Source organism: Mustelus asterias, unplaced genomic scaffold (assembly GCF_964213995.1).
Source record: "Mustelus asterias unplaced genomic scaffold, sMusAst1.hap1.1 HAP1_SCAFFOLD_1967, whole genome shotgun sequence".
NCBI lineage: Eukaryota > Metazoa > Chordata > Chondrichthyes > Carcharhiniformes > Triakidae > Mustelus > Mustelus asterias.
The window spans coordinates 14,064-28,483 of record NW_027591912.1 but is presented as its reverse complement, the minus strand read 5'-3'; the positions used below and the strand labels follow the sequence as shown (position 1 = coordinate 28,483).

Sequence of the window (14,420 nt, the reverse complement as noted above, 5' to 3'; positions counted from 1 at the left end):
CATGCTTTGTTCTCACTGCCATTGTAACCACAGTTCTTTCCTTTCACCTGCAGAGATATATAGAGGCCATAGAGGCTTTTCAGGAGGTGCTGAGAATTGATAGTTCCTGTAAAGATGCTGAATTTGAACTACTTCAAGTCCAGATCCAGCTAATGATGGTGAGTAATATAATGAGGGGCAATGAAGTAGTATATTTAAGTAGTTAAACCGTTTGGGATTAAATGGGGCAGTGGCAGCATGGATATAAAATTGACCAAGGGATAGTAAGCAGAGAGCAGTGGTGAATGTTTGTTTTTCAGACTGCAGAGAAATCCTGTTCCCCAGAGTTTGATATCGGGACCACTGTTCTTTGTGATATCGATTAATGACCTGGGTATAGGGGGCATCATGTCAAAGCTTGCAGCCACTAAACCCGAGTTCAGGTGAACAATGAGGATGATGGTGACAGACCTCAGGAGGGTATGGGCTGGTGAAATGGGCAAACACAAGTCGGGTGAGACTTAATGTAGAAGAGTGGGAAGTGATGTGTGTTTTTTGGAAAAATGAGAAGAGGTGGCTTCAGGTTAATATTCACATTCACAAAGATGGCACAAGAAAAATTGGGAACTCTTTATTAATAGCAGCATAGAGGACACAGTGGCAGCTGTATGCGCCATCTAAAAGATGCACTGCAAGAATACACCACAGCTCCTTAGCTAGCTCCAAACCCATGACCACTGCCATCTGGAAGGACAAGGGCAGCAGATACCTGGGAACATCCCCACCAGGAGGTTCCCCTCCGAGCCACACACTATCCTGACTTGGAAATACATTGCCGTTCCTTCACTATTGACGAGTCAAAATCCTGGAACTCACTCCCTAATGGCACTGTGGGTGTACCTACACCACATGGACTGCAGCGGTTCAAGAAAGGAGCTCACCACCACCACCTCAAAGCAAGGAGTGTGTGTGAGATGGGTGTGGCACAGAATATGGGGATAGATAATGGGATGGGCACTGTGTATGGGGATAGAGGATGGGAGGGGCACGGAATATGCGGATAGATAATGGGAGTGGCACTGTGTATGGGGATAGATAATGGGAGGGGCACTGTGTATGGGGATAGAGGATGGGAGGGGCACTGAGTATGGGGATAGATAATGGGAGTGGCACTGTGTATGGGGATAGATAATGGGAGGGGCATTGAGTATGGGGATAGAGGATGGGAGGGGCACGGAATATGGGGATAGATAATGGGAGTGGCACTGAGTATGGGGATAGATAATGGAACTCACTGTGTATGGGGATAGATAATGGGAGGGGCACTGTGTATGGGGATAGATAATGGGAGGGGCACTGAGTATGGGGATAGATAATGGAACTCCCTGTGTATGGGGATAGATAATGGAACTCCCTGTGTATGGGGATAGATAATGGAACTCCCTGTGTATGGGGATAGATAATGGGACTTACTGTGTATGGGGATAGATAATGGGACTCACTGTGTATGGGGATAGATAATGGGACTCACTGTGTATGGGGATAGATAATGGAAGCACTGTGTATGGGGATAGATAATGGGACTCACTGTGTATGGGGATAGATAATGGGACTCACTGTGTATGGGGATAGATAATGGGACTCACTGTGTATGGGGATAGATAATGGGACTCACTGTGTATGGGGATAGATAATGGGAGGGGCACTGAGTGGGGATAGATAATGGGAGGGGCACTGTATGGGGATAGAGGGTGGGAGGGGCACTGAGATTGAGTGTATAGGAACTGTGAATACATTGTGTGTAATAGGAGGGGCAATGAGTGCAGGTTGATCATGAGAGATGAGTGCTCATTGTTGTTTGAGCTAAATTTGTCCGATGTGGTGACCCTGGCCTCAAACGTCCAGGGTAACTGTTGCTGATGACTGTCCAGTGACCCAAGCTGGGAATGTCATGCGTTCACCCCTGTGTGAGAGCTGGAACCTGACCACTCTCTCAAGAAGATTTGCTTCCTGGACAAAGGTTGAGGAGTTGATCCCATGTAAGTGTACACCAGCAATTAGCAATCCCTTTGGGAGAGATGAGGAGGGGGGGGGCAGGGGTGGTTAATAAATGGAGGATATTTCAGAGGACAGAAGACTGTCCTTCAGTGTTTTCTGAGTCTGTTAGAAAGATAAATTAATTTGATTTTGTTAAGGAGGTGGTTGCAATGACTTTGTTTTATTCCGGGAGGTACTCTAAATAGCAATGCAATCGATGATAACGGAAAGTTCTGGAAACACTCAGTAGGTCTGTATGTCTGTTTGGGGAGAAGCACTTCACATTTTGGGTCAGTGAACTTTCATCAGATAAACCAGAACTCCAGTTCATCCTCTGATGAAGGGGTCAGTGATGTAAAATGTTAAGTCTGTCTTTCTCTCTCCGCATACGCTGCCGAACCTGAATACTTCCAGCATTTTCTGTTGTCTTTTCAGATTTCCAGCATCTACAGTGTTTTGCTTTTTGTATGTGAATGAATCTGATGAATTCTGGTTTTGAGGATAAATGTTTACCAGCGTATTGGGTGAACCTCAACACGGTCTCGATGGGCCACATGGCCTCCTGTACCGTAAATGACACCGTGGCTTTAACTCCGTGATATCCTTCCAAACAAAATGGTGTTTCTCATCCATCTAAATCATGGATGGTTACAGCACAGAAGGAGACCATTCCATCCATCGCATCAATGCTGTTTCACTACCCTGCCTTTTCCTCATACCCCTGCAAGCATCATTGATTAAGGTAATGATCCAATTCCCTTTTGAAAGGCTGAATCTGCCTCAGTCACACTCTCAGGAAGTACATTTCACATGCTAACCGCTTGCTGCGTGAAATTTTTATTCCTCAGGTCACCATTGCTGCTTTTGCCTTTCACAAATCGTTGTCCTCTGGTTCTAGATCTATTCGACAAAGGGAACAGTTCATCATATCTACTCTGTACAGACCCGCCGTGATTTTGAACACCTCTATCAAATATCTTCTTACTCTTCTCCAAGGAGAACAGCCCCAGCTTCTCCAATCAATCTACGTTAATGGAGTTCCCTGGCACCATTCTCGTGAATCTTTTCTGCTCTCTCTCTACTGCCTTCACGTCCTTCCTAAAGTGCGGTGCTCAGAATTGGGTCAAATACTCCATTTGAGGCCAAACTAGTGTTCTATACGAGTTTTAACATCCTTCCTTTTATACTCTCTGCCCTTGTTAATAAAGCCTGGGATACTGTATGCTTTATTAACCGTATTCTCAACCTGTCCTGCCATCTTCAATGATTTGTGCACATATACACCCAGGTCCCTCTACCCCTGCACCCCTTGATAATTGTACCCTTTGTTTTAGATTGCTTCTGGTTCTTCCTCCCAAAATGTACCACTTCACACCTTGCTGCATGACATTTCATTGCCACATGTCTGCCCATTCCACCAACCCATCCGTGTCCCCTCAAAGTCTATCACTGTGGTCCTCACAGTTTGCAAGCTTTATATTATCTATAACTTTTGGAGTTTGCGCCCTGTGCACTAAGGTTGAATTCTAAATGTTAAAAAAAGCATTTGTCCCAACACGGACCCCTCGATAATGCCACACTACGAACCACCTCCTAGTCTGAAGAACAGTCGTTCAGCGCTACTCACTTGTTTCCTGTCACTCAGTCAATTTTCTATCCCTATTGCAACAGTCGCTTTTGTCCCATATACCCTACCTGTACTGAGAAGCTTTTAATTTGGCACGTCATCAGGTGCCTTTTCGAAGCCCATGTACACTACGTCAACCACATTACCCACATCAACCTCTTGTTCATTGAGTTTGATGAGCTAACAAGTTAGTTGAGCTTGATTTTTCTGTAACAGTTTTGTGGTAGCTTTCCTTTCTTAATCTATATAAACATATGAATTAGGAGCAGGAGTAGGCCATTCAGCCCCTTGAGCCTGTTCTGCCATTCGGATCATGGCTGATCTGATTGTAACATCAACCACATGTTCTTGCCTATCCCAGATAACCTTTCACCCCATTATCAGTCGAGTATCTATCTCGCTGTACCTTAAATATTCAAAGGCTCTGCTTCCATTGCCTTTTGAGGAAGAGCGTTCCAGAGACTCATGACTCATCTCTGTCTTAAATGAGCGACTTCCCTTATTTTTAAACAGTGACTCCTAGCTCTAGGTTCTCCAACAAGAGGAAACATCCTCTCCACATCCACCTTGTCAATACCCTTCAGAATCTTAAAGGTTTTGATCAAATCATCTCTTAATCTTCTAAACTCTAGTGGATACAAACCTAATCTCTCCAACCTTTCCTCGTAAGACAACCCACCCATTTCTGGAATTAGTCTAGTAAATCTTCTCTGAACTGCTAATGCATTTACAAATTTCCTCAAATACGGAGACCAGAACTGTACACAATACTCCAGATGTGGTCTCACCAATTCCCTGTATAGCTGAAGCAAAGCCTACTTTTGTGATCAATTCCCCACACAGTAAATGATAACATCCTATTGGCTGTACCTGCATACCAGCCGTTTGATTTATGCACTAGGACACCCAGATCCCTCTGCTGTGCAATCTCTCACCATTTAGATCTTTTTTATTCTTCCTGCCAAAATGGACAATTCACATTTGCTCACATTACACTCCATTTGTCCACTCACTTAATCCATCGATTCCTTTTATAGAGTCCTTGAGTCGTCTCCACAATTTACTTTCCTACCTATCTTTGTGTCATCAGCAAATTTAGCAATCATGCCTTCAGTTCCTTCATCTTAGTAATTTATATAAATTGTCAAGAGTTGAGGTCCCAGCACTGATCCCTGTGGCACACCACTCGCCATATCCTGCCAACCTGAAAAAGCTGTTTCCTGTTAGCCAACCAATCTTCAATCCATGCCTATATGTTACTCCCTACACTGTGAGCCTTTATTCTGCACAATAACCATTGATTTGGTGCCTTATCAAATGCCTTCTAGAAATCTAAGTACAGTACACCCACCAGTTCCCTTTAGCCTCAGCACGTGACTCCTTCAAAGAACTCCAATAAATTTGATTGAATATGATTTCCCTTTCACAAAACCATGTTGACTCTGCCTGAGAATTTTAGAAGTTGCTTGCTATAATAGCACAAACAGGCCCTTCGGCCCACAAGTTGTGCCGGTCGTGTCCCTACCTACCTAGGCTTATAAATAGACTTACCTATAACCCTCAATCCTATTAAGTCCCATGTACTCATCCAGAAGTCTCTTAAAAGACCCTATCGAGTTTGCCTCCATCACCACTGACGGCAGCCGATTCCACTCACCCACCACCCTCTGAGTGAAAAACTTACCCCTGACATCTCCTCTGTACCTACTCCCCAGCACCGTAAACCTGTGTCCTCTCGTAGCAACCATTTCAGCCCTGGGAAAAAGGTCTTTAATAATGACTTTGAACGTTTCCCTATGACAGATGTACAACTAACTTTTGCCATCTGCCAATCTAATGGTGCCACAGTGGTTAGCACTGCTGCCTCACAGTGCCAGGGACCTGGGTTCGGGTTCGGTTCCGGCCGCGGGTGACTCTATGCTTGGAGTTTGCATGTTCTCCCCATGTCTGCATGGGTTTCCTCCGGGTGCTCCAGTTTCCTCCCACAGGTCAAAAATGTGCAGATTAGGTGGATCAGCCATGCTAAACTGCCTCTTGGTGTCCAAAGATCTGTGTAAGTTTGGTGCCATGGTAGATACATGGGGCACAGGGAAAGGGTGGGCCTGGATAAAATGCTCTTTTAAAGAGCTGGTACAGACTCGATGGGTCAAATGGTGGCCTCCTGCACTATAGGGATTCTGTGGATGCTATGGAACCTTCCCTGAATCAAAAGGATTTTGGGTTATTAAAACCAATGCATCAACTATCTCAGTAACAACTCCTTTCAATACCTTATTGTGAAGTCCATCTGGACCAGGGGATTTTGCTCAGCACCATTTCCTGGAGACTGTCATTTTCCTGAGTTCCTCCCTCCCATTTCTTGTTTTATTGTTATTTCTGGGACGTTACTGGTGTCTTCTATAGTGAAAACAGCTGCAAAATACCTGTTTAATTCATCCCCCAAAGCCCGACTCTCCATTACCGATTCCCCAGGCAAACTTCCTATTGGACCAATGCTCAATTAATTCTTTTCTTTAACGCTCAATAAGAATTCTTACTGTCCTATTTTATTTTACTGCCTTGTATTCCAGTTTTGTCCCTCCTGATCAATCTTTTTATCATTCTTTGATGTCCTTTATGTTTTTTTTTTCAATCTTCTGGCCTGCCATTCATCTTTGCACAAATATATACTGTTTCTTTAATATTAGTACTATCTTTAACTTTTCAGTTAGCTGCAGATGCTGGTCTCTTCCCTTGCAATTTTTCTCAAGTGTCCTATTAATATTGTTCTGGATTATAGTTTCTAAAAGCTTCCCCTATACGGAGATTAAACTGCAGTTGCTGGGTATACTCTTGTACCTTTTTTTTTTGAACAAGGATATGAAAGTTTTCAATTCCTCTGACACCATTCCTGTGTCTAAGGAGGGTTGTAAAATCATGGCCAGTGTCTCTGCAACTTCCACCCTTGGATACATCTCATCCCATCCTGGTAATTTATCAATTTTAAATACAATCAGCCTATCCAATCCCACCACTCGTTTGAGAGACAGCCCCTCTGACAATGCAGCACTTGCTGCACTGCAGTGTCAGCCTGGATTTTCTTTGCTCGAGTCTCTGGAGTGGGATTCGAAGCCATGTTTCCTCTTTGAGAATGAAAGTCCAACCAAATGAGCCAGCCAAGTTCAAGCACAAGTCTAACCTGTATTGATAAAGCACCTGGAGCACTTCACTCATGAGGAATTGAAGTAGGATGTTATGTAGACTGGCTGTTTGCAGGTACACTGTATTCACTCATTATCCCTGAGCTAACTGAGTGGGGCTGTTAAGCTGCAACTCCTCTCCCATTCCCATTTAATGTTGAAAACTCTGTGTTTTGCATTTGCAGGAGCGAGGTTTTACTCAACAACAATGTGAAGAGACACTAAATAAATATGGGAGCTTAGAACAAGCACTATTGTCTTCAGGTGAGAGCCTTGCTTGTTGTATTACCTGTCTATCTGTCTGACCCCCTCTGTCTGTCATCAGCAACAGTTCGTGCTGGTGTGGCAGCTTGATCATAAAATGTGCCCAGACACTTAACAGGAATGCTTTCAAATAAGGTAGATCTTGAGCAGTGCCCTAAAGGTGGTGAATGAGGTAAAGAATGGGAGGGAATCGCAGAGCTTTGAGTCTTACTTGAGTTCCGAGTTGGAAAAGTGAGGCCAGGAAGAGATTTAGAAACACAGACGAGAATTTTAAAATCGAGGCTATACCAGGTGCCAGCGTCGGACACTGAGCACTAGGAGGTGATGGGTGAGTGCTGCACGGTGTGAGTTAGGGTATGGGAGTGAGTTGGATTGTTGAAGTCTAGAGGGTGGATGAAGGTTCTGATAGGAGATGAGCTGAGGCGGAGTTTGGTGAGTTAGATTATGTTTATCTAGCTTCCTATTAAGCACTATTCCCCTCGATCACTCCCAGTGGTAGCGAGTTCCACATTCTCCCCATTCCTGGGTAAAGTAGTTTCTCCTGAATTCCCGATTGGATTTATGAGTTACTGTCATACATGCAGCCCCTAACTGTGATCCCAGCCACAAGTGGAAGCATCTCTACATCCTGTCAAACTGTTTCATGATCTTAAGGACCTCCATCAGTCACCCCTTGGTTTTCTCTTTTCTTTAGACAGTTTATTCAGTCTTTCCTCATTGACACAACCTCTATTTTGGTATCTTTATTGTAAATAATTTATTATCTTCTCCAATGCCTCTGTTATTTATGGTATGGAAGCCAGAACTGTCGCAATGCACAAATAGGGTAGGTATTAAGCTGTGTCCTAAAGGTGGGAGTGAGGTACAGTACGTTAGGGAGGGAATCGCGGAGCCTAGGGTCCTGGTCACTGAAGGTATAAAATGATTAAAATAGGGATACTCGAGCTCCGAATTGGAAAAATGAGGCCAGGAAGGGATTTAGAAGAAACAGGTGATAATTTTTAAATCGCGGCTAACCCAAGTTTCTGTGCATATTTAGCACAGGCTGTCTGCTTTTAAATTGTATTCCTCCAATGTTGTGCGCTGGAGTGTTACCGAGACTTTGTGCTCAACTCCTGGAGTGGGAATTGAATCCAGAACCACCTGATTGGGGGATGGCGGGGGGGTGGGGAGAGAGATGCTCATTGCTGAAGCTGCAGTCCAGGAGGTGGCCGTGTTGAACATGAGCAGTGGTGTCATTCACAGCTCCCTCAGCAGAGGGAGCTGTTTAACTCATGGGGAGTTAATGATTCCAGGAAGCAAAGTGCAGGGTCGGTATGTGTGTGAATATGCAGCGCGGCTAATCATAGAGTGATTTAGAAATTTACACTGCAGGAACATTGTTCGGGTGAAGGAGAGGAGGAAGGAGGGGGGGGGTCATGTGAAGTATAAACACTGCCCTCACCAGTTAGGCTGAGTGTCCTATTCTGCGCTATAAATTCTATTAAATTCTAGTCTTAAATGCCACCAAACTGAGGGTCTATAAGATGATAAGAAACAGGAGCAGCAGGAGGAGACGAGGTGGCCCCTCGTGCCGGCTCCACCATTCAATATGATCAAAGCTGATTTTTTTTGGCCTCAGCTCCACTTTCCTGCCCGCTCCCCACATCCCTGATTGGCCCTCACCAAAACTCTGTCAGCCTTAACTTTAAACATTATTCAACAATGGAGCATCCAGGGTAGAGAATCCCAAAGATTCACGGCAGTTTGAGTGACACAGTTTCTCCTCATTTCCGTCCTAAATGATCGCCCCCTTATCCTGAGACAGTGCTCTATAATTCCCCAGCCAGGGGGAACAACCTCTGCGTTCAAGCCCCTTCAGAATCTTGGAATTTTAAAAATGGGATCGCCCCTCATTCTTCTCAACTCCAGAGAGCTTCGACCCAATTTACTCAACCTCTCATCATAGGACTACCCCAGGGTGGCATGGTGGCACAGTGGTTAGCCAGGTGCGGGGTAAATACACAGGGTTACTGGGATAGGGCCCGGATGCTTTGTTGGAGAGTTGGTGCAGACTCGATGGGCCGAATGGCCTCTGCCTTCACTGTAGGAATTCTATGATTCTCTCATCCCAAGAACAGTTTTAGTGAACCTTCGCTGTACCAATGCGAGTAAATCCTTCCTTAGACTAGACAGGTGATTGATGGCTGGCGCAGAAACGATGGGCCAAAGGGTCTCTTGCTGCGCTGTAAAACTCTGGCCCTAAATATGGAGACCAAAACTCCTCCCAGTGTACCACTGCTCCACCATCTCAATGGGCATGTCAGTGTACTGTGCTCTCTGTACAATTACCCTGTACAATTTCACATCACTGACTACACTCTTGATAAAATCAACAGATTGTAAAGTGGTTGGGGTGGGAGGAAGGTGGCCTGAGGGTGTTGATGATGCACCATATAACCACGCAGTCGGTGGGGACAGAGTTGTGTCGGCCCCATGTCAGGCTGCTCCAGCTATCTTAAGTCGACACGAGGGGTGGAGACTTGGCAAGGTTATTGGATGTTGTAGTATCCAAGGACGGTCAGGAGCATGGACTGAGTAAAAGACTATTGGTGTGTTTGTGTCTGCTTGCAGCCTCACCATTGGAAGCTAATACAAGTGCACCAAAGGCTATTTCAACCATCATATCCCTGTAACCCCATAAGTTGTATTTGAGAATTAACTGTTGAACTTACATCATTGCTGACCAGTTTTTTCACTGCCTCTAATCTTTTCCATCCTTGCTTTAGTTCCGAAACCCCGAAACAGCCATATTAACACGAGTATATATGTATCGGATGAAGACGATAAGGACTTTGTACGTGTCAAAAAATCCAAAAATAAACCTGCCTCACAGTTAGTGCAGCCTCAGCTGCAGCAGTCAAGGTAAGTGCAGCGTCTGTTCGGGGCGAAACCACACAATCACTTGGGCAAGGGGACTGAACTAGGGCAGACAGATTGACTCTCAGGAAGTGTATTAACCACTCGCTGTCCCCACACTCTCAGGAAGTGTATTAACCACTCGCTGTCCCCACACTCTCAGGAAGTGTATTAACCACTCGCTGTCCCCACACTCTCAGGAAGTGTATTAACCACTCGCTGTCCCCACACTCTCAGGAAGTGTATTAACCACTCGCTGTACCCCACACTCTCAGGAAGTATATTAACCACTCGCTGTCCCCACACTCTCAGGAAGTGTATTAACCACTCGCTGTCCCCACACTCTCAGGAAGTGTATTAACCACTCGCTGTCCCCACACTCTCAGGAAGTGATGAACTGATTGCCCCTTCATCAGTTTGCTGATCAGTAAAACTAGCTTTCACCTTCTCGAGCCTTATTCTAATGTTTGATTCTCAGTGCTGCTGTGGATAAGCTTGCTTAAACTGCTCGATTATAACCGGATCCTCTTATCCTTTGGATGATGGGTGCATCGACATTGCTCCCAAGTCTTTTCTGTAATGCCTAGTCAAATCTCCACTCAACTTGTCTGTCTACTTGCCATTGTCCAGATAAGATTAATCACCTTCATCCTCACTTTGTCTTCTATTTCTTGGTATGTAAACCCAGAGTCACATTTTCTGTTGTTCCGGTTTACTCCACCTGTAGTCCAGTTTTTGTATAACATGATGAGAACAGTGTTATCTAGGAATTATATCTTCGTGGGCGTTCAGCCTTGGGGCCATGTAGAAAGTTGTCCCTGTGTTGTGCAGATGAGTGTGTTTAATTTCCCTCTGCATAGTGTAGAATCAGAGAATGCCGACAGCACGGGAGGAGACCATGTGGCCCATAATGGCTGTGCTGATGGTCTGTGAGAGCGATTGAGATTTTTCCTCCTCTTAAAGTTTAAATTTATTTATTATTATCACAAGTAAGGCTTACATTTACACTGCAGTAAAGTTACTGTGAAAATCCCCGCGTTGTCACACTCCGGCGCCTATTCGGGTACACTGAGGGGGAATTTAACATGGCCAATGACTCGCTGTCACCCCACACTCTCAGGAAGTGTATTAACCACTCGCTGTCCCCACACTCTCAGGAAGAGTATTAACCACTCGCTGTATCCCACACTCTCAGGAAGAGTATTAACCACTCGCTGTCCCCACTCTCTCAGGAAGTGTATTAACCACTCGCTGTCCCCACACTCTCAGGAAGTGTATTAACCACTCGCTGTATCCCACACTCTCAGGAAGTGTATTAACCACTCGCTGTCGCCACACTCTCAGGAAGTGTATTAACCACTCGCTGTCCCCACACTCTCAGGAAGTGTATTAACCACTCGCTGTCCCCACTCTCTCAAGAAGTGTATTAACCACTTGCTGTCCCCACTCTCTCAAGAAGTGTATTAACCACTCGCTGTCCCCACACTCTCAGGAAGTGTATTAACCACTCGCTGTATCCCACACTCTCAGGAAGTGTATTAACCACTCGCTGTCCCCACACTCTCAGGAAGTGTATTAACCACTCGCTGTACCCACACTCTCAGGAAGTGTATTAACCACTCGCTGTATCCCACACTCTCAGGAAGTGTATTAACCACTCGCTGTATCCCACACTCTCAGGAAGTGTATTAACCACTCGCTGTCCCCACACTCTCAGGAAGTGTATTAACCACTCGCTGTACCCACACTCTCAGGAAGTGTATTAACCACTCGCTGTACCCACACTCTCAGGAAGTGTATTAACCACTCGCTGTACCCCACACTTTCAGGAAGTGTATTAACCACTCGCTGTACCCACACTCTCAGGAAGTGTATTAACCACTCGCTGTCCCCACACTCTCAGGAAGTGTATTAACCACTCGCTGTCCCCACACTCTCAGGAAGTGTATTAACCACTCGCTGTACACCACACACTCAGGAAGTGTATTAACCACTCGCTGTACCCACACTCTCAGGAAGTGTATTAACCACTCGCTGTCCCCACTCTCTCAGGAAGTGTATTAACCACTTGCTGTCCCCACACTCTCAGGAAGTGTATTAACCACTCGCTGTCCCCACACTCTCAGGAAGTGTATTAACCACTCGCTGTATCCCACACTCTCAGGAAGTGTATTAACCACTCGCTGTATCCCACACTCTCAGGAAGTGTATTAACCACTCGCTATACCACACACTCTCAGGAAGTGTATTAACCACTCGCTGTCCCCACACTCTCAAGAAGTGTATTAACCACTCGCTGTATCCCACACTCTCAGGAAGTGTATTAACCACTCGCTGTACACCACACTCTCAGGAAGTGTATTAACCACTCGCTGTACCCACACTCTCAGGAAGTGTATTAACCACTCGCTGTATCCCACACTCTCAGGAAGTGTATTAACCACTCGCTATACCCCACACTCTCAGGAAGTGTATTAACCACTCGCTGTCCCCACACTCTCAAGAAGTGTATTAACCACTCGCTGTACCCACACTCTCAGGAAGTGTATTAACCACTCGCTGTATCCCACACTCTCAGGAAGTGTATTAACCACTCGCTGTCCCCACACTCTCAGGAAGTGTATTAACCACTCGCTGTCCCCACACTCTCAGGAAGTGTATTAACCACTCGCTGTACCCACACTCTCAGGAAGTGTATTAACCACTCGCTGTATCCCACACTCTCAGGAAGTGTATTAACCACTCGCTGTACCCCACACTCTCAGGAAGTATATTAACCACTCGCTGTATCCCACACTCAGGAAGTATATTAACCACTCGCTGTAACCCCACACTCTCAGGAAGTGTATTAACCACTCGCTGTACCCACACTCTCAGGAAGTGTATTAACCACTCGCTGTATCCCACACTCTCAGGAAGTGTATTAACCACTCGCTGTACCCCACACTCTCAGGAAGTATATTAACCACTCGCTGTATCCCACACTCAGGAAGTATATTAACCACTCGCTGTAACCCCACACTCTCAGGAAGTGTATTAACCACTCGCTGTACCCACACTCTCAGGAAGTGTATTAACCACTCGCTGTACCCACACTCTCAGGAAGTGTATTAACCACTCGCTGTACCCCGCACTCTCAGGAAGTATATTAACCACTCGCTGTATCCCACACTCAGGAAGTATATTAACCACTCGCTGTAACCCCACACTCTCAGGAAGTGTATTAACCACTCGCTGTAACCCCACACTCTCAGGAAGTGTATTAACCACTCGCTGTATCCCACACTCAGGAAGTGTATTAACCACTCGCTGTCCCCACTCTCTCAGGAAGTGTATTAACCACTCGCTGTCCCCACACTCTCAGGAAGTGTATTAACCACTCGCTGTACCCACACTCTCAGGAAGTGTATTAACCACTCGCTGTACCCCATACTCTCAGGAAGTATATTAACCACTCGCTGTAACCCCACACTCTCAGGAAGTGTATTAACCACTCGCTGTATCCCACACTCAGGAAGTGTATTAACCACTCACTGTCCCCACTCTCTCAGGAAGTGTATTAACCACTCGCTGTCCCCACACTCTCAGGAAGTGTATTAACCACTCGCTGTACCCACACTCTCAGGAAGTGTATTAACCACTCGCTGTACCCCATACTCTCAGGAAGTATATTAACCACTCGCTGTACCCCACACTCTCAGGAAGAGTATTAACCACTCGCTGTCCCCACACTCTCAGGAAGAGTATTAACCACTCGCTGTCCCCACACTCTCAGGAAGAGTATTAACCACTCGCTGTATCCCACACTCTCAGGAAGTGTATTAACCACTCGCTGTATCCCAGACTCTCAGGAAGTGTATTAACCACTCGCTGTCACCCCACACTCTCAGGAAGTGTATTAACCACTCGCTGTATCCCACACTCTCAGGAAGTGTATTAACCACTCGCTGTATCCCACACTCTCAGGAAATCTATTACCCATTCGCTGTCACCCCACACTCTCAGAAGTGTATTAACCATTCGCTGTACCCCACACTCAGGAAGTATATTAACCACTCGCTGTAACCCCACACTCTCAGGAAGTGTATTAACCACTCGCTGTAACCCCACACTCTCAGGAAGTGTATTAACCACTCGCTGTATCCCACACTCTCAGGATGTGTATTAACCACTCGCTGTACCCCACACTCTCAGGAAGTATATTAACCACTCGCTGTATCCCACACTCAGGAAGTATATTAACCACTCGCTGTAACCCCACACTCTCAGGAAGTGTATTAACCACTCGCTGTAACCCCACACTCTCAGGAAGTGTATTAACCACTCGCTGTATCCCACACTCTCAGGATGTGTATTAACCACTCGCTGTACCCCACACTCTCAGGAAGTGTATTAACCACTCGCTGTCCCACACTCTCAGGAAGTGTATTAACCAC

The 14,420-nt window shown here is 45.7% G+C and overlaps 1 protein-coding gene across 1 annotated transcript in view; it reads left to right on the top strand.

Moving 5' to 3' along the window:
• LOC144489051 (uncharacterized) overlaps positions 1 to 14,420 on the top strand; it is a gene marked incomplete at its 3' end in the record, with an annotated part of 60,895 nt that overhangs the window by 37,359 nt on the left and 9,116 nt on the right. Inside the window, exons 12-14 of the mRNA XM_078207001.1 lie at positions 54 to 158; positions 7,008 to 7,086; positions 9,855 to 9,990. Of these exons, the coding sequence (XP_078063127.1) occupies positions 54 to 158; positions 7,008 to 7,086; positions 9,855 to 9,990 (320 nt within the window). The remainder of the gene's footprint in view (positions 1 to 53; positions 159 to 7,007; positions 7,087 to 9,854; positions 9,991 to 14,420) is intronic.